Source organism: Haliotis cracherodii, unplaced genomic scaffold (genome assembly GCF_022045235.1).
Source record: "Haliotis cracherodii isolate W230 unplaced genomic scaffold, xgHalCrac1.p SCAF_6, whole genome shotgun sequence".
Lineage (NCBI taxonomy): Eukaryota > Metazoa > Mollusca > Gastropoda > Lepetellida > Haliotidae > Haliotis > Haliotis cracherodii.
In genome coordinates this window covers 52003274-52029955 of record NW_027266319.1, presented here as the reverse complement: position 1 = coordinate 52029955, position 26682 = coordinate 52003274, and the positions used below count along the sequence as shown (strand labels likewise).

The 26682-nt window shown below is 40.6% G+C and overlaps 1 protein-coding gene across 1 annotated transcript; it reads left to right on the top strand.

The window, feature by feature from the left end:
- Positions 1–548: 548 nt before the first annotated feature.
- Positions 549–25846, top strand: LOC139445070 (uncharacterized). Its single transcript, XM_071226150.1, has 13 exons — positions 549–627; positions 4610–4879; positions 5282–5382; positions 6838–6976; positions 8128–8231; positions 9846–9902; positions 10681–10848; positions 12087–12217; positions 13068–13207; positions 15770–15854; positions 16435–16493; positions 18378–18476; positions 18901–25846. Exons 2-13 carry the CDS (start codon positions 4679–4681, stop codon positions 18976–18978), a joined length of 1362 nt encoding a protein of 453 aa, XP_071082251.1. The 5' UTR covers positions 549–627; positions 4610–4678; the 3' UTR covers positions 18979–25846.
- The last annotated feature ends 836 nt before the right edge of the window (positions 25847–26682 follow it).

Here is a 26682-nt window from a genome sequence, read left to right as displayed (position 1 = left end):
ACCAAGCTCCCATTCGCGAGCTCCACTACCGAGAGTGTAACGAAGGTGTCACGCGCTGGGAAGGAGCTTGCGTTGAACAAGCTATGATACTATTTCCTGTAAGACATATTACTATTATGAATGGATGGTTGGTCTGCTTCTGACGTTGAACATGATATCCCCCAAAATACACGCAACTCTTTCGAAATATCAATTAACAGACATGAGATAGGGATTGTGTGCTCTGAGTCAATAATATAAAGGAATTCAACGTAGAACAAATACTCAGGCCAACAGCTATATCGACTACACCTTAACCGTTTGAATAAATTTTACATACATTTTGGATATTTTAACAGCAGTTTACTACTTGCTATGTTTCCCGATAAAAGGGAATCTACACGGAAACGACAGCAGAAGTTGATCAGTCATGCTACCTTGTCGTTAGAATATTTAGCAGAATAAGTTGAACACAAACTCTTTTCGATTTTCGCATTATTGATGACGATTTCAACAAAACAACCAAGCTCCTCACAGTGATAATCTGTTCGCGGGGCTGTCCATACTAAGTCACGCGCTGGGAAGGAGTTTGCAAAACAACCTGAATCAATAAAGCATGCAGAACGACCTTATTGATGGTGGAATTAGGTACGTAATTATCCAACAAAATTATTTATGGATCATGATTTTCTACATAATGTGAATTATATTCTTTCGAAAATGTCATGATTTGAGGGTGTGAGTAAGTTATGATCATGATGAATATACATTACACACCTTCCTGCCCGGGCGCCGCCCATGTCAGATGGTGCAAAGGCGCTCGTACATTCTTGGACTCTTACGTGCACGTGGCCAAATTTGACCATTGATTATCTCCACGTGAACTTTAACATTTTTTATCATAACATGATGCATGATTCAGTGAAAATAAATGTTTTTAGTGTCCTACCTTTCGGTTTTAACAGGTATATTCTAGTAATTGCAACTGTTGATAAAGTGCACGTGTTATTTTACAATATTATCGCTTTGTCATTTCCTTACAAAGTGCAAACTTAGTACCATCAGTGCTATCGGCTAAAATAGATTCAAATGGTTAGATTGGAAAGCAAATGGCATGCCACATTAACATGTTACTGTCACAAACTGGTGTAACCGATGGTTCAGACGACCAGGAATCTGTGTCAGGATGTGCAACTTGGAAGTTTTAATCCAACATTGGCCCTGGTTATGATATTTAGTATGGTTGTTGTAAGTCACTGAACGTTCAAGAGCAAGTACTGTATTCACATGGTAGAGCGTCCACCCAGAGAGCGGAAGGTCCTAAAGACGTTAAAAGATTGTACTTGTTGTAACTCTGTAATACCAGAGGGGGCACGGGTGGCCCAGTCCTCTAAGGTACTGCGATTCGCTGTGCAGAGTTTTGTCCCTTGGACACGCCAGAAACCTATGATTGTGGGTTCGAATCCAGGTCCGCCCCAATTATGTTTCTAGGTTTGTCAGCACCATACCCGTGCTTGTGGGTTTCACCGAAGTGGTAAACGTCTGAGACCTGCATCACTTCGTGCTTTCCTCCCACATTAAGCTGACACGCCGCGATATAACTGGTATAGTGTTAAAAGCGGCGTTAAACCCAACTCACTCACACTATATCAAATGGTTATCATGGGTATATTGTTCTGGTTTTGATGCATATCAAGAATAATGACAGTTTTACAGTAGTGGTTTGCAGGTAAATTTCGGTTAATCTTTGCATCAAAGTAATGAAGGTAGGCACAGTTGTTCAGAGCTGCAGATAAGCAGCATATTTGTGTAAAATACCCCCCCCCCAAATATTCAGAACCCACTTACTTTCAGTTAACTTGGGTACAGAAAAGCTTGCATCAAAGGAAAAAATCAAATGTATAAAAAATTCTCGCGTAAAGCTAATTTCTGAAACACAATTACGAGCTAATTTACTTTCCGGGTCAAGCCTATTTACTTAGAACAGTTATATACATCATGTACATCTGAAACATTATTTCATATTTCTTTAAATCTTTAAATATTCACTGGTGAGGTGAGGTGAAATGGGGTTTAACGTCGCGTCCAAGATTATTGCACTTATATAGCGATGTGCATGTATGTGTGTGTGTTTGTGTGGCTGCTTGTACTAGTCCAGACTGAAGCCGATTTATAGTGCTAGCTCACTGAGATACCATGCCGCAGTTTAACATGAATACCCCACTCAGACACAGTATACTGACTCCGAGCCGACCAGTCCTTGTTTTTGCCCCTTAATGCCGAGCGCCAGACAGGGTAACAACAAGTACCATCTTTAAACGTCTTTTGGTATGACACGGCCGGGGATCAAACCCCGGACCTTCCTCTCTCTGGGCAGACGCTCTACCATTAGACCACGGAGGCGGTCTAAAATATTTTATATGTATAAAAACCCAATAGTGATGAATAAATGAGTGAAAAAATATTGATTACCCAATGAAAAAAGTAATAACCCAATTCAAATAGAAACCCTAGAGTAACAACTCAATTTCTCAAAAAGTTATCTGGAGCTCTTGTTGTTTACTGATTCACTGGAGTGCACAAAAATAAAGGTTATCATACAAGAAAATCACACACAACAATATTGATGGCAGCATTTAAGAAATACTTAAAATTAGGGATGTGCAGTTTTATCGGTATACTGGTATATTGCAATACAAATTCATCATGATACGTATCGCGATACGTTTTTGGCGTATCAGTTTTTCCCTCATTATTCAAACTGTGACTGACATGTATATGCCATGATGTATAGTCTTACCTTATTAAATCAAAACAAAGACAAAACAAATGCTTCATACTCTATATTTGATTGTAGATAAAAATAATAGTACAATTTATTAAAATTGGTTCATAATTTTGACCAAATTGTTAACATTGCAGCTTTCATATTAATATTTGTCAAAGGGATATGAAAAAAAGCTTTTCTCTTGGTAGAAGTTATTTCCCAATATATTGCAATAATATTGCAATATGTTTTTGAAATATTGCAATATATCGCAATACACTTTTTGGTCCAGTTCCCAACCCTACTTAAAATACCACAGATACAATCAAAGTTGTCAATCTCCTGGTCTACTATTATAGCAGTATACTCGGACCCCATGGTACCGCGGCATTCATCGTATCGCGGCATTTGTGATTTCCGATAGTTCACGCGGGACACGCCTCTTAGCGGCTGTCTATTAATGCAAATCAGTAGCCAGGAAGTGGTCACTTCGTAAACAATTTCAATTTCCTCGGAATGTTCCGTCTGCTGTAAGTAAGGAGTTATTAATCCGTTGATACATATTTCTGGCATCTGTTGTAATATTGCCTTACCCCCATCTATCAATGGCCAACGATATAACCCGCAGTTCCCCAAGTAAACTTTCTCTATCGACCTGAACTAGATCATCTGCATATTCATGGCGACTAATGAGGTAACGGAAGTTACGTAGTCCGCACATTTTTTCCCGCTCTGTGCCCAGAATCTATTGGGAGATCATAAGGGCCATAATGCCAAACTTAGAAATACGTTCTTCACTAGTAACCAAAAGATAAATACATACTTTGGGCATACTAGGAATGCTTTTTATATATTTATTGTTGACATTTAACATTTTTCCATTTTGTGACAAATTATTGTCATCCAATTATTTTTAAACAATCTTAAAATATCATTTCTGATATTTTGATGTTGACTTAAAAAAAATATTTTTCTCTTACTTTTCGGTAAATATGCATTGAATACCTATTGCTGATAACACATTTAGAATTTTACTTGTGCTGTCTTTGCACTTGTCTGGACAAATCACTGATGTCTGGCATGATCATACCAAGTGGTTGGTAGAATTATGTCCTCTTTTTGTCCAATTCGGACCTCCATACACAACTTTTCTCTGTACCGCGATACGATGGAGTTCTCTCCCTTGTCAGACAGAGCGCGAGGCCCGGCTTTTACTCGGAGCTACTAATGTAAATAATGAACTTTTATCAGTAAAATATGCATTGTTTGATAACATGAATGATATCTGATACAGAGAACACGAATAAACATAAAGGTTAGTGAGTGCATTTTGTTCCGTTTAGCGTACATGACAAGTACCGCGATACCCCGAGGTTGCAGGCTATTACTTTTGTTTCTCCTACCCCATCTATGACAGTGAGTGACTTAAAATTTAGTATCATGTCGGCAGTATTTCAGCCATATTGTGACAGCTATGACAGAAAATGTAACTGGTGTTTGATTTTAAGAAGCACCCCCCCCCCCCCCTTGAATTTTCTAAGCAAATACAAGATTTGTACCTACGCTAATCTTACACCTTACATATTCCAGTGGACACATCATTGAAACACACTGAAATTAATGGACTATGCTTGGCGTAAGAGGCGACTAACAGGATCAGGTGGTCAGCCTTGCTGACTTGGTTAATGCATGTTATCGTATTACAATTTTGTGGATCGATGCTCATGATGTCAATCACTGGATTGTCTTGTCCAGACTCGATTATTTACAGACTGCCGTCATACAGCTGGAATGTTGCTGAGTGCGTCGTTAAACAACAAACAAACAAACAAACAAATTCACACCTATTATTGCCTTTTCCAGATAAACTTCTATGATGACACTTCACGATGGTGACATAAAGGCATCTGGAGACAAACAAGCCCTTTTGGAATGATGCTGAGAGATGACAGGATGTCCTCTACTATAAGGCCACGGAAGTGGCTTATTTTGTGTATATTTATAACAATCCCTTTGCTGGGGTATTTGTGGTTTTACCCCTCATGCCATGGCTTCCACACAGCGACCTCCTTCACAACGGACAGCGTGTACTCTGTGTGGCCACAGTTCACAACGGAGACAGTGTTCACTCAGGTACTAGGTTATGAGTGAGTGGGCTGGGTTTAACACTGCTTCATGTATCAGCTTACAAACACAGTGACATAGCGCTGAAGGTGTCGTCATTTTGACTTCAGAAACATCCTGGCAGAAATTGGAATTCACAAATTTATACACCTTGGCTTGGAAATAGTATTGTTATTTTCCTTAAGTATTAATGACAAGAATGCTCTATGTGTGATTTTTTTTTTCTCATTCACAACCAATTATTATTATATGATACTTTTTTTTATTTGATGCTTTTTTTTCAAACATATGGTCAATGTTTATGTTTTGACCAATTAGTAGTCAAGAGAATGCAGAGGTGTATATATAGTGTTCTGTTCCTGGTGTCATGTAAGAAATGGTTTGTTTATGTAAATATGTTTTATATTTTAGGAATATTTTGATGAGCGTTGCTTCCGTATGACAGATATGTCAATAGCGAAGTTGGATTCCTTTGTAAAGGAGTGGGGACAATCTTCAAAGTCTGAATGCAGGTATGGTGCTTGTAACCACAGTGTTATATTTGTTCTTTGGTTCATTAAAACATTATATATCAAGACAACATAGTTATTAACTTGTCTGTCGTGTTTAACGTTATGACTACCGCACCAAATTCACACTTCACTGTACTGAGATTCAGGTGTACTTCCAGACTGGCAGTATTTCACCATGTTGTCAGTTTGAGTTAAAAGGGATACATTTGTATATGCATAGGATTCCATGCAGGCAAATTTGGGAAAATCGTTATCGTGTTCAAAATTATAATTTTTTTAAAGTTATCATTTTCCTAAATTCATAGATATTTTAACATTGAAATGTAACATTGCTTTCAATGTAATAATGTTAAGCTAAGCATAATAAACATTAAAGGGAAATTACACTCCAACTTTGAAAGTATTCTTCGTGGATTCAAAATTTGCTATTATGGACTATAATCTTGACTGGTTTGACTTGTGTCTGGTGCTATTCTTGTTGCGCTGTTGAAGCCTTTTCCCCAATGTTGGTGTCCTTTTATCAGTAAAGTACTATTCACCTAAAAAAAGCCACAACCTTGATTAACTATAACAGCATAAAATTGGAAATATTTCATTCAAAGTTGTTAATTTTTACTGACACTTGCTGCAGAGTATCAGCCTTTGAGCCAATCAGATGAATCCCTGGTTTAGCAGACAAATTCCCACCAGCCGACAGTGAATTACAGTTTCAGTGTCCTTGAACTGCAGTGTCAGTGTCCTTGAACTGAAGTTTAAGTGTCCTTGAACTGCAGTGTCAGTGTCCTTGAACTGAAGTTTCAGTGTCCTTGAACTGCAGTGTCAGTGTCCTTGAACTTCATTATCAGTGTCCTTGAACTGCAGTGTCAGTGTCCTTGAACTTTAGTGTCAAAGGTATTAATTATCTGTACTATGTAAGATGATGATATATTAATAGTGTCCACAAGAATATAACATTTGAATAAGAATTTCATATAGTCACATGCAACCAGGCCAATTTAAGTACTTGTTTCATAGTTTTTTCTTCCCCCAAATACCTGAAGGCAAACAAAAACAAGCCACAAGTACAAATCTCTCTTTGAATATATTTTTAAATATCAAAATTTATTACTTCTTTGTGTTTATTTCAGTATGTTCTTGTGCATAATACAACCTCATCATATCTTGTTTATCTGAAGTGCGTGGGCGAGAAAATACTTGAACTATTGACTATTAATCATGAGTAAGACACAAAACTAGACACTTATTTCCAATTACAGATATCTTTTAGTTTTGATGCGGAAAGGGAGAGAGGGAACGGTGGGGAGGGGCGATTCGGCATTTGGGAAATTGGGGGAAAAGTGAATGCTGGATCTGTGAATTAGGTAATTAAGTTGGTTTAATACATGATGGACAATGTACCAAAAGTATCTGAAGACCAGTGGCGTGTTATTGTTGTTCGTCTCATTTTTCCCCCAGGGATCTATACCAACGCTTTGCAGCTATGTTCTCTGTGTCAAAGAGACAGACGCCACTTATTTTGCCAAATCCATTCAAAGCCAAGGTGAAGAATTGGCTTGGCAACAATGAAGAGCTCTTCCAGCAGGTGTATAAGCAGGTATACTGGGTGTAATAGAGTACACATGAATATTTCATCATCAATACTTCAGGGTAGGAGAGATTAGCTCTATGTCTTGTGAAACATAGGCCATAGCCTTGTGGCCCCTACTCTACACACTGCTTCAATGTCAGGCAATGGTAGGGTTCACACAAAGTTACTGCATGGAGCTAGGCTCATTTGACTTCCTTGAGTGCATCTTCCTGAGGCAAGGGAGTTAACTGACTATAAAAGTCTGGTTTCCACCGTTGCTGAACTAGGCTGGAAATATGGAGTTACATTTTATTTGGACTGTTTGTCTAATCAAAATGGCATGGCGAAATCGACATCCGGTTTGTAAACTACCTTGCACATTTTGGTTGATTGCAGGATTCGCAAAGCATGTGTACCGCCGACTTGACGTCAACAGATATTTTCTAAATCTTTTCATGTTTTTGTGCTCACAGGATTTGATACACTTTGCGAAGTAAGACATGTATTGATCACATCTTCTTGACTGTGTGCCACTATTTTGTTTGAGCCAAATGCAAGTGATATGAAAGGTGGAATCTGATTGGTCAATAGGCGGGACATAGAAGGGACATAATTCGTAATAGCCACTGATGGAGCTACAATTGGGGTCAGAAATTCCAGCCTAGTTCAGCAAGGGTGGAAACTGGACTTTGACTGTCAGTTAACTCTCTTGCCGCGGGAAGACACCTTGCGTTACTCACCACCTCATTTAATTACCAGACTGAAAATAAACCAGTGGACAGGAATATTTACCGACCGCCATCATATAGCTGGAATATTGCTGAGTGCGACCTTAAACAACCAACAAACCTTTTTTTCCAACATACTGAATACCCCAAAGGGGTTTGGCACTGTAAGAAGATCTGGGCCCACTTGCACCAAGCGAACTTAGCGTTAAGATGATCGTAACTCCCATACTTTAACATAGGCTTACAATAGACGTAGCGCTAAGATTGCTTTGTGCAAGTTGGCCCCAGTAAACTGGATCAGGTGTGTAGGCTCAGGGTCTCATCATACCCCAGGATGAGGGATGGTGCTCATATCAATCACGTTGTTTATAAGCATCCATGATATAGCTAGAATGTTGCTGATTACAGCGTAAAACAACAAAGAAAAAATGTGCTTATTTGTTTTCGCAGGAAGTGACTCATGTTTTCAATCGGGTTACACGGGAATACAACATCTTCAACCCACTGAGGGATAAACGGCCCATGAAAACACCCGCTGAGCCGGAGAGACAATAGTAATGTGGTTTTTATATTGTTTGACTTACAGATTTCATTCCTTTCATAAGAGAAAGAAAAAAATAGTTTGATGTCATTCTTGTCTTAATGCCATCCCGAACAGTATTTTTGGGGGGGAATGGAAGTCTTGAAGATTGTTGTTGACATTGCTAAAATTACTGAACAGGAAGACGTAAATATTTGTCAATTTCAATTTTATTTTATTTTTGAGAAACCAACTGTTTGCGTCTTCAAGTCTGTCGAACTATCTGATGATAGCACACAGTTGTGTTCAGACCTACTCTCCGTCCCTGGAGTGAACGTATCCAGACGGTGTGCAGACGCCTGCATGATTTTAGTCTCCATGCTAAAAGAGCATTCACAGGGAGTCCACTGACATCGAAGCGTGCACGTCTTCAATGGACACAGCAACATGTCCTTTGGACCATCCGGGACTGGACGCCAGTACTTTTTACTGACCAGTCCAGGTTTTGTGTGGATCATACAGGTGATTGAGCTTGGGTGTGGAGGCAATGTGGGGATCGGGTTCAGGATGCCGACATCACTGAATATGACCGATATGGCGTCTGTTCACTGATGGTTTGGGACCGAGTCAGCTGGGATGGAAGAACGGATCTGCATGTGCGCCGCCGAGGTACCATGACTGGTCTGAGGTACTGAGGTGAAGTCCTTAACATATGTGTCTGACCCTGTGTCTGACCCTGTGATGGTGCTATACATAGGACATACGTAGGCTTTATTCTGATGGAAGATAGCGCCTGACCTCATCATGCTCATCGTGTCTGTGACTGGCCAGCATGTTCTCCGCATCTTCATACAACAGAACATGTTTTGGACTTGTTGCAGGTTTCCATATCGAACATCCTCTTCAGCCACAAAGTCTACAGGATATTACATAACCTTGATTGAGCAGTGGAAGTCTTAGACACAGGTCTTTTAACAGTATTTCAGTTATATCATGGCGTGTCAGCTTCATGTGGGAGGAAAGCCTGAAGTGATGCACGTCTCAGACGTTAACCACTTTGGTGAAACCAATGGGCACGGGTATGGTGCTGACATACCTAGAAACATAATCGGGGTTAACCGGGATTTGAACCCACAATCATAGGTTTCTGGCGTGCCCAAGTGACGCAACTCTGCACAGCAAATTACAGTGCCTTAGACGATTGGGCCCCATGTCCCCCCCCATCAGCAAATCCAAAGACATAGAGACATAGACATTGTTTCCCAGCCGTTTATCAGGCTAGGGACTCTCACACACAGCCTACTGATGCTATTTCTTTGCATGTTTGGACATTGCATCAGTTAAGCATGGTTTTTATGGGTGTCCCAATGCTGTAAACTGTTAATTTTAATGTCGTCAACTGTTTACCCATGCAATTATACCATTAAATGATTGATGTTATAACTCGTACATTTATGTTTCATTGACAGAGTACTGTCTCATAGTCATGTTTCAGGTTGCCTGTCCTGTGACTTGGGGGTGGGGCGGAGATTTTGAGAATTTGACATCTCTTATATAGATAAATGGAGGGTGTTACTGTATGTTATAGCTATTCAGGCAAGTGCACGTTCTTGGTTACGTTCTAGACAGTGTTATATTTTTGTTTCAGTGTCGAAAGACTGATTGTGAACAGTAGGGAATCCTGTGATTTCTGCAATTATAAAAAGTAAGTACTGAGGGATTATGACAGCAAAAAATGAGGAAACATTATTTTCATTTAAGATTCTTGAAGGTTTTCGCACTGTGTTCAGAGCTACCTCCTCCCCAAGAAACAGTGTTACAGTAGAATGTGAGGAGGGTCAACAAAATTTGATACTCCCCTAACACCAATCTCACTGGGCCACCACCCTTCACATAAATGACCAGTCCCTTGGTACTTTAAGACAAAATAATACTTAGGCTTAAAAAAAATAAAAGAATTGGTTCTCGGGCAATGTTTTTTGAAAATTTAGTGCGGGCAGGCAATGGTTTTTTTGGGTGGAGGGGTAGTTGAAACTAAATGGAACCAAATAAACAGTTGTGTACAATCAACCAGGGAAAGGACCTCCTTACATAAATGTATTCCTTGATGAGTGAAATACTGGAATACAGTATTTGACCACCGTTGGACTGGGAATATTTAAGGATTTTTTTTTTAATTGAAATAATAACGAAACAAGCGGCAAACTTTATGATTATGCGGGTGGTGCTTAAAAACCAAGACTATTATTTTTCGTAGCCTTATTATTTATTTTTGTGTGTGTTTAAACAGTTTGGCAAAATGTTCAAATATTTTGCAAGTTCACCCGATGGAACGGGCACATGGGTTTTAGGTCCGGAAAAGACCTTAGAGCCATGACTGTCATAGGTATATGTCACACAGAAAGTTATGATGATCATGATGCTAGAATCTAGAAACTCCGATTCCAGTGACAATCCACGAAACAATGCCGTTATGTTCCCAGTTTTACAGCTGAGCATGAGACTCACCGCCTGGAGTCCTCCATGTCCTACACAGCGTCCAACACCTTCAAAATGGAGAAGTGGCATGCCCTGTTCATGTTCAAGAAACATCACCCGCTCAACTGGAACAGGGAGGAGTTCATCGACCTCATGAAACTCTCGCAAAAGTGGTAGGTCGTTGACACTAATGACGTTGATGCCCCTACCGTCACGCCATTCGTCACCACTCGTCCCTTTCCGTAACCTACAAGAAAACTCATCCCCCTATCGATGAATGTTATGTGCGAAAATACGACAAACCAATCAGAATGCGCGTATGATTTCAAGTTCTTCGTCAAAGAATCCCTCAGAAATAATTTTTGAATTTACATATGTCTTGCATCTAAAAATATACCAAAGACACAGTTAAATGTGTTCAATCATACTGTATAATTTCGCAAGTCCCGATGTGGATTAAATTGCATTTAAAATAGAGATAATATATGGGGAAATGTAAGTGAACCATTACGCAACGAGTTGACAATTGTTTTAGGTATGCCTGTTTGCGCTAAGACGGAACCCGGTCGCAAAAATGGCCATGAGTGGGGCACGAGTCGCTATTCGGCTTGCCCCGGAATAACACGAGTTGGTCACGAATGCCGTCACGCAGTACCCCTTTCATATAGATCTCCACTACTCAAACATGTTAAAGAAATGAAGCCACATTGTTTTTGAAAGCTAGTTGACAGTTGGTTCAAGAACCTGATGCCCTTTATTTAGATTGGGTGGTCAAATGTTCTAAGGGTTCACCTGACACGACCTGCTCTGGAGGGCTTTTCAGATCTACACACAGCAAAATGATGATTGGAGTCAAAGATCTGATTTTAATGAAATTTCATCCCAAAATAACTTGCCACACTCTATTAGCAGGGCTCGATTCAAGGAACTTGATTTAACTTGCACCTGGTGCATATTGACACAATGGTTAAATTGACACAGTTTGTCCCCTGCCTTGTTGACATCGCTATGTGTATCATGTGCTATCTGGGCGGACAGGTAGCCTAGTGGTTAAAGCGTTCGCTCGTCATGCCGAGGACCCGGGTTCGATTCCCGACATGGGTACAATGTGTGGAGCCCATTTCTGGTGTCCCCCGCCGTGATATTGCTGGAATATTGCTAAAAGCGGCGTAAAACCATACTCACTCACTCACTCACATGTGCTATCCAGCCTTCACCTTCTGCCCTCCAAGCCTCGCTTTCAAACCGGATGTAGCGAAGTGTGAAAAAGGTCAATATGACAGCGATTGTTACTTTGTGAAATGTGAGGCCAAATCAATTTATTTCCTTTTCCTAACAGTCATTTTTTTAAGAGTCAGCCCCCCCTCCAGAATGTGAGATGGTCAGTCCCTAATGCTGTTTGATTGTCCAGGTTCCATGTGGCCCACAAGCGTGACCCTGCTGCTAAGTACCGGGTGATGGTGTGGGACATATTCCCCCACGCAGGGGCCAGCCAGATCCACCCCCATGTACACGGATTCCTCAGTCCACACCTATACCACGGTCAGTAACGTCTGTCCCCACGCAGGGGCCAGACAGATCCCCCCCCCCATGTACACAGATTCCTCAGTCCACACATATACCACGGTCAGTAACGTCTGTCCCCACGCAGGGGCAAGCCAGATCCACCCCCATGTACACAGATTCCTCAGTCCACACATATACCATGGTCAGCAACGTCTGTCCCCAGACAGGTGATCAAGATGACTGCAAGGGAAAACTAATACCAATATGTCAAAAGTGGTTCAGGCGACCTACGGGATCAGGCTCACTGACTTGGTTGATGCATGTCATCATATCCCAATTTCCTAGATAGATGCTCATAACATCAATCACTGGATGGTCTGTCCAGCCTCGATTATTTACAGACTGTCGTCATATAGCTGAAATATTGTTGAGTGCGGCATTAAACAACAACTTTTCAGGCATTTCAGGCTTTCCTCCCCTAATAAGCTGACACTAGTAGATACTGTTTCTGTACTGTACCCAGTAGTGTTGAAAACAACTCACTCACAGCTACACTGTACCATTTCACCGCTCATCAGACGTAACACGCACAGGTAGCCCAGTTTGCTATACAGAGTTGCATTCCCATTGCATGGTAAACATCGAAAAGTGGCACTTGGGGCTTTTAACCCACATAAGCTGACACATGGTAATATGTCTGAAATACTGTTTAAAGCGGAGTTCAACCAAACCCACTCACTGACTAAACTGATCAGGGAAGTTTAAAACATGGTTAACTGTGCGGAGAGTCTCCAGTAATCCCATATATTCCAAATGAGTGTGAACTGAAGGCAGCTTTAAGCTATACTGACCTACTGAAGCTGTGACCCCCTCCTCTTGTATACAGGTGTGGTCGAGGCGTGGAGGGAGGGGGCGGAGGAGTACTACCGCAGGTACAACAACAACTACTTCACCGACCTCGTCTCCGTGTACAGCGCGATGGGGCTGACAGTCACGCATGGGGCAGCTGTGGCAATTGCTAGTATAGTGAGTATAACATCAGCTGATAATGTTTTCTGAGATGGGGGAAAACATCGTGTCATTGGAAAACTTGAGTTTATTGAAAATGTTTGTAAATTTTGGGAGCCATGCTTAACTGCGCACTATAACCGAGTTAGCGCTATATTGAAGGGCGCAATAACGAGGGAACACTGTACATATCTGTTATTAAGGACTTTACCTCAGGACCTGGAGCTCTTAGAACCCCCATGGTAATGACAAACTTCAGGAATCTTGGTCCTGTCAGCATGCACCGCTAGCTGGGCATTGCGTGCTGAGATTTGGCTGCTGGTGGCACCAGCAACCCATGCTTGTCGTAAGAGTTGACTATGCTTGTCGTAAGAGTTGACTATGCTTGTCACAAGAGGCAACTAACAGGACCATCTGGTCAGGCTTGCGTGGACCGATGCTCATGATGTCTGGATATAAAGTCTCTGAAAATGAGGAAGGAATGGTGCTTTACTTTATCCAAGTGTATATCTCAAGTTGTTAAATACGCATACAGTGACACCCCTTGTTTAGGCTTAAAAAAATAACAGAATTGGTTCTCAGGCAATGGCTTTTGAAAATATAGTGCGGGCGGATTGTTGTTTAAACTTCTAAGTTTATGAAACAAATACACATCATCACATCTGGTCATGTTTTATCAGAAATTATATGTTTTCATTGACCAAATTTGCAAACGGCAAAACAAGCACACAACTATTGCCGTCATGACCATAGCATATAACACAAGATGCGCAGTGCATCAGTGCGCATGTAAAGGGAAGTAACTGCATGCTATATTGGATTGTGTTGTTTTTAAGTGTTGTAGCATTTCACTGCTGGGGTCATGTGTGTTCAAGATGCGTAATTTTTTATTTACTTTTGTTTGTTTGAAATTTGAAATAAAAACGAAACATGCGGCTGACTGTGTGATGGTTTGGCAGTGCCTGAGAACCAAGTTTTTTTTTAGCCTTTAACAGTTCTTTTGAAATTTTCTACATCATCAACCTTATTACAAAGGAGCTGAAGATATAAAATTCTTGGGAATAGGGTATATTCGACATGGTCAGTCCCTAAGTACAACATTTATCAGCGAGCATAGGTGGATCCAGAGGGTCCTCCACCAATCTCATTAAAATTAGATCTGAGTTATCGCTGCTGCTAGGCAAAGATCTCAGGACATCCCATTACTGGTCATGTCAGAACGACCTTTCGTGAACTTTGACCGGCCACTGAAATGACTTAAAAGATGTCAGCCTATTAGAAAGAAGCTATCTCGAACTTTACAACACTCGTTTCAACCTGGCGACTTCCATTTCAGATTCCTCTTGAGAGATTTGTTGACACAGTTCTCAATTAAAATTTTGAAAACTGAACAAACAAACATTCCAGACTGTCTAATATATGGTTGAGATTGTATGGCAGTCCTTCCCACGTACTGTGCAACGCCTCCTCCGTTCAAAATATTTATCCCACGGAAGCGAGAAATAGACGATAATTTTGACGGAATCATTCGTAGCTGTAGCCGTAGCTGTCGTTTAGAATACCTTGTGTTAACGTTTTCGAGTTTGCATGATTAGACAACACATTCAGACCATCACTTTCATGATCTGGTAAGCGACGCTTTGATTGGTCGGATGAAAGGTCGTTCTGATGTGACCCATAATGGGATGTCCCGAGATCTGGGGCGGTCGGGTAGCCTAGTCGTTAAAGCGTTTGCTCGTCACGCCGAGGACCCGGGTTCGATTCCCGACATGGGTACAATGTGTGAAGCCCATTTCTGGTGTCCCCCGCCGTGATATTGCTGGAATATTGCTAAAAGCGGCGTGAAACCATACTCACTCACTCACTCCCGAGATCTTTGTTGAACGATAGCGAGAACTAAGATCTGATTTTAATGAGATTGGTCCGCCACCACCCTCACCAAGAGAGAGGATTTGGTTATTTTGGACCCCTCCCTTTAAAAAATGCTGGATCAGCCCTTGGTGACAGGATAACGTTTTGGGAGGCATAATAGAATGTATTATTCCTGATGAAATAATAGTATAAGATACAGTTCTTCCGATCATTGCATCAAAATTCCTTTAAAGTTAACTATTGATGATTTTTAACCAAATTGACCAGTAGATTGGGAGAAACCGCGTGTACAGCTGATTGCTGTTTCTGGCTCTGTTTATGAGAAAATACACAAGGTAATCTTAATCTCTGCATATAAATTAATGCCTAGCAGAACAGGAAATACAATTTAAATGGTAAATCATCATGTCTAGTGATGTTTTATCTCAAATTTGTATTGATAAAGTTTGTTATCACCTGGTCATTTACGTGAATTTTTTTAAGGGAAAAGTATGGAAGACAAACACGTTTTTATTGCTGATGTAGAGATTGTGTATGAGCTGGTGATGATGATGTGCTTCGTTCCGGACAGTCTATATAAATTGGCATTGATTTTGAAGGTTTTTAGAGGTGTGTGTCAAGGGACAGGTTGGCTGTGTGGGGTCGCCTCATAGGCCGGGTCACTTTACAGACTGCAATATATGGTATTATTTTCCTGGCTTGTTGCAGGTACCTAAGAAGGACCATGAAGTCATCATCCTCAGCCCCACACCTGGGGACAGTTTCTTCCAACTCATCTACTACACCCTGAGAGGTCAGTTGGCCAGGCTTGCCAAGAGGGGTTGTGCCCATTCATTGACCTACCGATGCATTGCTATCGGTGGGGTAGCCCAGTGGTTAAAGTGTTTGCTTGTGACCACTGAAGACCCAGGTTTGATTCCCCACATTGGCACAATGTGTGAAGCCCGTTTCTGGTGTCCCCGGTTGTGATATTGCTGGAATATTGCTAAAATCGATGTAAAACATCCTCACTCACTCTTGTCAATGGCCCGATAAGTTAATAATCAGTAATAACCCCATCAATGCTGGCCTGCACTACTGTATATTGAAACTCTCTGTGGTTCTGGCCAAAATGTATTGCCATGCATACTTTGAAGATTGTAGTGACAGTAAATCTAACTATTTAAAACTGCCAACCATCAAGGGCCAGGAAAGAAGTACCTGTTTATAAAAAATTATTTCCATGGTGATGTACACTTTCAATCAGAATGTGCTGTTTTAATCAGAGGTGGTTATTGTGATTTGATACTTCTGATTGACCAATCAGAATATTGTTCCATTCTATGCATTAGAGTACACATTTTGTCTCTGTAACGGTCTTCTTTATGTTGCAGCCTTCATTGATGATATAGACAAGCTCTGCTTCAGTATGGGTATAGGGCTTCCCCCTTTGGTAAGTACACGTGAAGATCTAGGTTAGAATAGGTCTTCAGCAACCCATGCTTGCTGTAAAAGGCTGACCCATGAAGAGCCAGGGTAGAATAGGTCTTCAGCAACCCATGCTTGCTGTAAAAGGCTGACCTGTGAAGAACCGGGATAGAATAGGTCTTCAGCAAACCCATGCTTGCCATAAAAGGCTGATCTGTGAAGAGCTGGGGTAGAATAGGTCTTCAGCAACCCATGCTTGCTGTAAAAGGCTGACCCATGAAGAGCCAGGATAGAATAGGTCTTCAGCAACCCATGCTTGCTGTAAAAGGCTGACCCGTGAAGAGCGGGGTTAGAATAGGTCTTCAGCAACCCATGCTTGCCGTAAAAGGCTGACCTGTGAAGAACCAGGGTGGAATAGGTCTTCAGCAACCAATGCTTGCCGTAAAAGGGTGACCTGTGAAGAGCCGGGATAGAATAGGTCTTCAGCAACCCATGCTTACCGTAAAAGCCTGACCCATGAAGAGCCAGGATAGAATAGGTCTTCAGCAACCCATGCTTGCTGTAAAAGGTTGACCTGTGAAGAACCGGGGTAGAATAGGTCTTCAGCAACCCATGCTTGCTGTAAAAGGTTGACCTGTGAAGAGCCGGGATAGAATAGGTCTTCAGCAACCCATGCTTGCTGTAAAAGGTTGACCTGTGAAGAACCGGGGTAGAATAGGTCTTCAGCAACCCATGCTTGCTGTAAAAGGTTGACCTGTGAAGAACCGGGGTAGAATAGGTCTTCAGCAACCCATGCTTGCTGTAAAAGGTTGACCTGTGAAGAACCGGGGTAGAATAGGTCTTCAGCAACCCATGCTTGCTGTAAAAGACTGACTCGTGAAGAGCTGGGGTAGAATAGGTCTTCAGCAACCCATGCTTGCTGTAAAAGACTGACTCGTGAAGAGCTGGGGTAGAATAGATCTTCAGCAACCCATGCTTGCTGTAAAAGGTTGACCTGTGAAGAACCGGGGTAGAATAGGTCTTCAGCAACCCATGCTTGCTGTAAAAGGCTGACCTGTGAAGAACCGGGGTAGAATAGGTCTTCAGCAACCCATGCTTGCTGTAAAAGGTTGACCTGTGAAGAACCGGGGTAGAATAGGTCTTCAGCAACCCATGCTTGCTGTAAAAGGTTGACCTGTGAAGAACCGGGGTAGAATAGGTCTTCAGCAACCCATGCTTGCCGTTTTAAGTGACAGACAAATGTGAGCCTAGTATGCACAAATGTAGAGAATGGACGCAGAAAAAAATATATGGTGTCCCGAGGGATGCACATTAATAGTCATTATCATACCTTCATGTCAGAAGGAAGAGATCTGATTGGTTCATGTCATCTTGATAAAGTACTATGTATCCCGCCTTGGAGGGAAATATATTTCTCAGTGGGAGGATAAATCCCTTATACCCCGCTTCGAAGCAAAAGGCTCCATGCTATTTCCGAGTCAGTATAAGTCATAGAACAAATTATCCTCAGCTCTATCGAACAGCTGTTTTCTATCAATTTTTTATTTTAATATCATTTATTCATTTGAGGCTCCAAAGTTATCAAAACGTACAGTACACATCACCGTTTTTTATTACTTTACAGCAACCTCATATTGCTTGCAAGGATCCATAAAATTAATTATTTTGGGTCCCCCAAAGCCCACTATAACAACAGGAATTGGGAAATCTTTATTTCCAATTTAGGAATTTTTTATGATATTTACTTCAATTTGAGGCAGAATATGGCCTCTGAGCAGGTCAAGGTAAAACCCCTGTATTTTCTGAGCTTTGTGGTGCAAATCTTTTCATAATATGAACATACTGACTGCCTTTCTTTAGTTTTTTAGGTTTTTATGTCATATTACTGAATGATTGTTGCCATTTCCAGGGTTCTGACTTAGGCAGTATTCCAGCATATGCCCGTATCGTGACACGGGGGGCCGTGGCGGATGTCAGGACAGACATGAGCTCCCTTGAGCTGTTTGCTGTGAGTAGTCTGTCTTGTCTTGGAGCCTAGGGAAGAATAAGGGACAGCATTTATTATAGGCTTGGAGGGGGAGGATCATAAAACATAGTACACATATTTGTTGGAGGGGATGTTAAAACGATTGAAATCTTATAATCTCTCTCTGTCTCTCTCTCTCACTCTCTTATGTGATAATTTTTACATTTAAAGGTTTACATTCAATCCTGATATATGTCTTATCAATGTATAATGTTGTCTCGTCACGATATGGCTGAAATATTGCCGATGTGATGTTAAGTTTGTAATCCCCCACTCACTCACTCACTCACTCACTCACTCACTCACTCACTCGGGGAATGGTTGCAATGGCATGATGGTGGTGGTGGACATGTATATAAGGGGAGGTATGAAATATTCTAATATTATTTCATTTGGTTTTTTTCAGGGTACAAATGTGAATATTGATCCCTATAAGGTGATCAAACTGGTACATGCCTCTGTCCAAAGTCGCCATACTGGCTAGTGGTCATACTCAGTGCATCATGGGATATATGTGGAGTCACCATCCGAGATAGTGCTGACAGTGCATCATGGGATATATGTGGAGTCACTATACAGGATAGTGCTGACAGGTCATCATGGGATATATGTGGTGTTACTATAAAGGATAGTGCTGACAGTGCATCATGGGATATATGTGGATTTACTATCTGAGATAGTGCTGACTGTGCATCATGGGATATATGTGGAGTCACTATACAGGATAGTGCTGACAGGTCATCATGGGATATATGTGGTGTTACTATACAGGATAGTGCTGACAGTGCATGATGGGATATATGTGGAGTCACTATCCGAGATAGTGCTGACAGTGCATGATGGGATATATGTGGAGTCACTATACAGGATAGTGCTGACAGTGCATGATGGGATATATGTGGAGTCACTATACAGGATAGTGCTGACAGTGCATGATGGGATATATGTGGAGTCACTATACAGGATAGTGCTGACAGTGCATGATGGGATATATGTGGAGTCACTATCCGAGATAGTGCTGACAGTGCATGATGGGATATATGTGGAGTCACTATACAGGATAGTGCTGACAGTGCATGATGGGATATATGTGATGTCACTATACAGGATAGTGCTGACAGTGCATGATGGGATATATGTGGAGTCACTATACAGGATAGTGCTGACAGTGCATGATGGGATATATGTGGAGTCACTATCCTTGATAGTGCTGACTGTGCATCATGGGATATATGTGATGTCACTATACAGGATAGTGCTGACAGTGCATGATGGGATATATGTGATGTCACTATACAGGATAGTGCTGACAGTGCATGATGGGATATATGTGGAGTCACTATACAGGATAGTGCTGACAGTGCATCATGGGATATATGTGGAGTCACTATCCTTGATAGTGCTGACTGTGCATCATGGGATATATGTGATGTCACTATACAGGATAGTGCTGACAGGTCATCATGGGATATATGTGGTGTTACTATAAAGGATAGTGCTGACAGTGCATCATGGGATATATGTGGAGTCACTATCCAAGATAGGGGTATCTATCATGGGGTATTTGTTGAGTCACTATCCTTGATAGTGCTCACAGTGCATCATGGGAACATACCTAAACTGGAGAAACATACGTGAAATGTGAACTAAGTGGTCCATGTACATGTCAAGCCATGTTACTGTTACTGTTTAGATGTGAGTGATTGGTTCGTTTGAACTTTATGTCAAGAGTCTTACAATTATGCCGATTTCTTGCAAAAATATTTTTTTATTAATAGGACTTTTTGAGACCTATCTCTATTTTAATGTGAAAATGGGTGATACTTTGAGGTGAAAGTTTCCTTTTTTATGAAATAAGGCAGAGGTGTACTCGTATTTACTCGTTCTGTAAAAGTTTCCTTTTGGTGTGTTTTTGTAATGTGAGAAACAACGTGATGATTTTAGGCTCAGGTGTCCTAGAAGCAGGAGAGAGCAGTTATATTATTTTCACAAGAATAATCTTAACAATGTTTTCTGGTATGGCATTGTAATCACTCCACATCTCTATGAAACAAGATGTGGTTGGTTTGTTGTTTAACGCCGCACTCAGCAATATTCCAGCTATATGACGGCAGTCTGTAAACAATCGAGTCTGGACCAGACAATCCAGTGATTGATATCATGAGCATCGATCCACGCAATTGGGATTGATGGAAACATGATTGACTTACTGTCCTATTTATGACATGTCATGATTAAGAAATTGTGGGAAATATATATACATGTGCAATAACACTAGTATATATAATAATATCATAATGTTCCCTTACAGATACCTTCTAGATATAGATAGTTTTAGTAGTTAAATACTATTAAGTCCCTATTATGAAAAACTATGAACATTATAAATGATTACCCTATATGTCAATAGTAAAGGGAAAGCCTGGTGGTTAAAGCTTTTGCTTGTCTTGCCAAAGACCTGGGTTCGATTCCCCACATGGGTACAAGGTGTGAAGCCGATCTCTGGTGCCCCCCGTGATATTGCTGGAATATTGCTGAAAGCAGCCAACTCATAATGTTTAGCTCTAGTTTCACATAGTTGACAACAATAAGATGCACATAAGCAGCCTTCCCTTCTTTTTGGGGGGCACGGGTTGCCCAGTCGTCTAAGGCGCCGTGATTCGCTGTGCAGAGTTGTGTCCCTTGGGCACGCCAGAAACCTATGATTGTGGGTTCGAATCCCGGATCGCCCCGATTATGTTTCTAGGTTTGTCAGCACCATAGCTGTGCTCGTGGGTTTCACCGAAGTGGTAAACGTCTGAGACCTGCATCACTTCGGGCTTTCCTCCCACATTCACCTGACACGCTGCGATATAACTGGAATATTGTTAAAAGCGGCGTTAAACCCAACTCACTCACTCACTCACTCCCTTCTTTTTGCATTTTGACTGTTAAATTAAGAATTTCTTAGCTATTTTCAGAAAAAGTTCAATGCTCCTTTAAGGACCAGCAGACTTAAATTATCTCAGCTCTGTTTCCCCATCATCATGATCATGCACTGATCCCTGGGAAGTGTGCACTGCATCAGGTGAGCTTCAGTACCTTTGTTAAGATGTGTGTGAAGTGTCTTTGTGTTAAGCTGGTGAGTGGCTAGTATGCATAGGCCGTGAACTGAGCTGCAGTGTTGAACAAGTGAACATTGAACATATCCCATGTATAAGGCGACCCCCCCCCTGTACAAGCCTTCAAATTCAATGCTAATTTATATACCCTGTCTATATATAAAGCGAATCAAAATGAAGCAGGTCACCAGCACATACACAATCCCTACATTTGCAATTAAAAACGTCTTTGTCTTCTTCAGAAAAAAGGGGCGGTCGGGTAGCCTAGTGGTTAAAGCGTTCGCTCGTCACGCTGAAGACCCGGGTTCGATTCCCGACATGGGTACAATGTGTGAAGCCCATTTCTGGTGTCCCCCGCCGTGATATTGCTGGAATATTGCATAAAGCGGCGTAAAACCGTACCCACTCACTCTTCAGAAAAAAATCCATTGTATACCTTCAGCAAAATCAGCAAAACTCAGTGAAACTCAGTGATGAAGCTAAGGTCTGTCTTGGCATATGTACAACTAGCAAAATTGCAGATACAAATGCAATTAAATTAGAAAGCATACTAATACCGTCATAAATAATGAATTAGGTCTACTGTTTACTTTTGGCTGTATCTTTCACATTTATTAAATATCGGTCTTCAAAATATATACACACTGTCATTTTACACGGTCTAGGTAAACATTGATATGTATGGGGATTCTGTGGTGTTATACGGGTATTCCAAATGCTTGGCTAATTGTTAAGCAGCTAATGTGTTTTCTTTTAACTGATTGGCCAATATTCTTTCACGATAACTCTCGCCTCGTGTTGTGACGGAGCTATTTAATCTAATCGTTTCATGCCAAAAATGTCGAAGCAACTGTCAACATGGTCAATTAAGGATTTCTTTTGCGAAGCTGATGTGCCCCAAACTACAGTCGCCTTTGGGGTTGTCTACCATATGAGGGATGGTTGTTGGGTTTATAAATGAGCAGACATAGTCACACTGGGGAAAACAAACTTCAAGACCATTTTGGAAAAATTGTGGCAACAGTTATCACCATGATTAGGAATTGTTAGTGATTAAACAACAGGTTCATGTTAGTTTTTCCGCATATTTTCATGTTATTGTAGATAGGAAAATAAACGTAATATTTAAACTAACTCTACCTGTTCAGATGAGATATGTGTGAAAGTGACAGAGTGTCACGCTGTGTTATGTTTACACAAAAGTGTAACTCTATTTCTGAATTCTACCATGAATTTGGAAATTGCTCGATTCTGATTGGTCAATCATAGGTTGTCAAATCACAATAGACCCCCTCTAATTGAATTAGCCGATTTAATGACCGCTTCACCATGGAAGCTAATATTCATGGAATAGTACGTTTTTGTGGTGTGTTTGTCCGGACCATATCTCTATAACTAATAGGTACTCTTTCTTGAAACTGTGCACACACAAAGACCAGGTTGTCAACTGGTGCCTTTTGCTATTTAAAAATTTATATTTTTTTGCATTTCCATGGCAACAAGTTTGTCTTTGACTCTGTTCATAATGGTGTGCACTTGACATAAAAATACAAAGTTCTGATTCCCAAATCCATGGTAGTGTTTTGATTGCTCAGTAGCTACCCTGGTATACGGACAGCCAGATTAGATGGAAATTCTCTCATCAAGTTGAACTTAAAGTAACAGTCAGATAATTTGTTCTATTGAACTTGTGGGGGTCCGGGGGGATTTGACATCTGTTCTCTACATTAAAGTTAACCAACAATGTTTGAGCATGTTGAGTGTTTTCAGCTCTCCAATCACACGTTTAAGGACTATCTACTCCTGAAGTTGAAAAATTATCTGGAGCACTGTAGGTTGAAATAAGAATAAAAATATATATTTGTGGCTTAACATTAAATGACATGAAGGTTCTTTACTCAGTGCAGTGAGAAGCATAATCTCTGATTCTGTTTTAAGAGCAGCATCTTTTATGATTATTTTTACAGTAACCATGTGGTAACCATGGTAACAGTTACTTCTCCATTGATGTACGTGTATATACTTTTGTCATAGAAAGATTTGTCCTATTTTTGTTTGTTAACTTTGTTTACAAGTTAGTCATATTTTTATTTATATTTTTATTTTATTTTTTACTTTGGGGGGGCTCTGGTTGGTAAAATCTGTAAACTATAAAGCACTGATGGCAAAGAGATGATCTCGTTACAGTCTTATGTTCTACACCAATATGATACCTTTCTGTGCCAACATCTGACAACCAATGCAATAAGTAACTTTCTATAAGCCAGTCATCAGCATTAAGGACTCTAAATTGTTGGTACTGAGCAAAGCATATCAGATTGCTGTATCTCGAAAAAGCAGTTAATCAGTCAGTTCTAAATGTAAATGATAAAGGCCATGCCTTTATCATGTTTATATTGTTGTGGATATTTTATCCACCCTATCATTTCTTCACCCAACAGGGAGTACCTCGGAAGGAACATTTGTGTTACCAGCTATATATATTTATATATATATGTATATGGGTTTCTTCTGTACCAATTATTGTTTAGAAATTGGGTGGTAATAAAGTGAAACCAAATACATTTTAAAAAGTTAACATCTGATCCACTCAAGAACCCAGGCATTTTTTATTTGGATTGTGCAGTGAAAGTTGGCTCAGGGTTCACCGGACTCAACCTTTTCATGGGTATCACACAGGGTAACTCATCAGAGCCAAAGATCTGATTTTATTGAGACTGACCAATGAGCCTACCATGCTTGACTTGTTGCCTGTGTTGTGTGACTGATATCATTGACATTAAACAACAAAGACCTTTCTCACCAACACTGTCACTCCCGTTTTCAGAAAAATGTGACACATATGTCTTCCACTAGTGCATAATTATTTTTCCTGTTTATGTTTTGTACCAGAAAGAACCTCATGTATATCTTTCAGCTAGTGTCTCACTCTCAACATTACTCAAGCGGATCTTCCACGGTGCATATTTCTGTTAGCGAAAGGATTTAATCATTTTTGGAACCAATATTTTTCAATCTTGTTGCAAAGAGACGATTGAAATGATCATTCAGTATGTAAGGGATTGGTCACTTGTAATTCAGGATGGTGGTGCCATGATAGCCACAGAATATTTAAAGAATAATCTTTTAATTACTGATTATCTGTCCCAAGTGTATTATTATTTTCTAAGTGTCTGAGCCATGCCGAAGAACACATTAATTAGAGGGAGAGATCAATCTCATTAAAATCGGATCTTAGTTCTCACTACAACTTGACAAAGATCTAAGGACATCTCATTACGGGTCACGGGTCACGGGTCACGGGTTGTGTCAGACAGAACTTTTGCGAACTTTGACCGACCAATGGAATAACTAACAAAAGTCAGCAATAGCCAATCAGAAGGCAGCTTAATTGAGATTTAAGGGACTAGTTTCATACTGGCGACTACGCTTCGAAACATTTTGACATATGCTCGATTAAAAACTGAACAAAAGAACATTCTGGAATGGCTAATAGATGGTCTATATTGTGTGAATACAGACATAAAGCCTATAATTGTCGTTCGGAATATCCTTGGGTTTTTTTCGAGGTTGCACAATACAAAAATCACATTCCATCTGTCACTTTCAAGATCTGCATGAATAAACCATTGTAACGCCCAGTGAGAATCACTGAAAATAATTACACCGATATCATTGTAGGTAAGGGTAATAACGTCTACAGGGGGCACTGGTGGCCCAGTTGTCTAAGGCGCCGCTATTTGCTGTAATTTGCTGTGCAGAGTTGCATCCCTTGGGCACGCCAGGAACCTATGATTGTGGGTTAGACTCCTGGTTCGCCCTGATTATGTTTCTAGGTTTGTCAGCAGCATACCGATGCTCGTTGGTTTCACCGAAGTTTTACATACTGATGCTCGTGGGTTTCACCGAAGTTTTACGTTTGAGACATGCATCACTTCAGGCTTTCCTTCCACATTAAGCTGACACGCCGTGATATAACTGGAATACTGTTAAAAGCAGCGTTAAACCCAACTCATTCACTCACTCACTAATAAGGTCTACACTATCCCTGAAAAAGTAGGTAAACAGAACAAGGGAAGTAACCCTTTGTTTCATTGATTAATGAATTTTCTTATATTCGCCTCAGGAAATGTTCTTTTGTGTGTGCAACTGGTGGAAAAAAGTAAGGATGAAATTATGCATGCCATCTCCATCAATGAGTGACCAGTTCCTAAGGTACATGTTACTTTATGTGTTGAGTATGTGTTGAGTATGTGTTAACTAGCTGTTCAAGTTTTTTCTGTTTTTGAACAATATCATTCAAAAACAAATCTTGTAATACTTTTAGAAAATGGAATAAAACGCCATAATCATGCCAACCAATTATGTTTCTTTTTTCAAATCTTTGTTTGTTGTTTGTTTGTTTAATGCCGTATTCCAGCAAAATATGACAGCATCTGTAAATAATGGAGTGTGGACCAGACAATGCAGTGATAGATATTGTGAGCAATGATCCTTGACATGGGGATCTGTTGTCGTGCAGTTAACCACATCAAAGAGTCTGACCACAAGATCTTTTTATTCATATTTTACAACCAGCATAGATAGCTGAAAACAGTATTCTCACCCAGATTCCCCACAAAATTGTTGCATGATGACCCAGCTGTCTATGTTGCTGTAATTTGTTTTGTGAATGTGTTGGTCCTGGTTTGAACCCATATTCATCAGATTATGATCTTTGGTCCGTCAACACCATACCCCTGCTTTATAATTTACTCCCTTTTGGTACATGACTACTGTTGAAAACATCACTCATTATTTTCTCTTCATTGCGTTTGGGGTAATGTGGTTGGTGGTTGGGGCCATTGGGATAAAGAAGTCATTAGTGCTGTATTAATAAGGCCACCTCTTCGAACACTGTGACACCCATGAAGATCCGGGGTAGAATAGATCTTCACCTTGCCGTAAAAGACCACTATGCTTGTTTTTAGAGGCGACTAACGGGATCGTGTTGTCAGGCTCGCTGACTTGGTTGAAGCTGCATGTCATTGATCCCAGGGGCGGTCGGGTAGCCTTGTGGTTAAAGCGTTCGCTCGTCACGCGGAAGA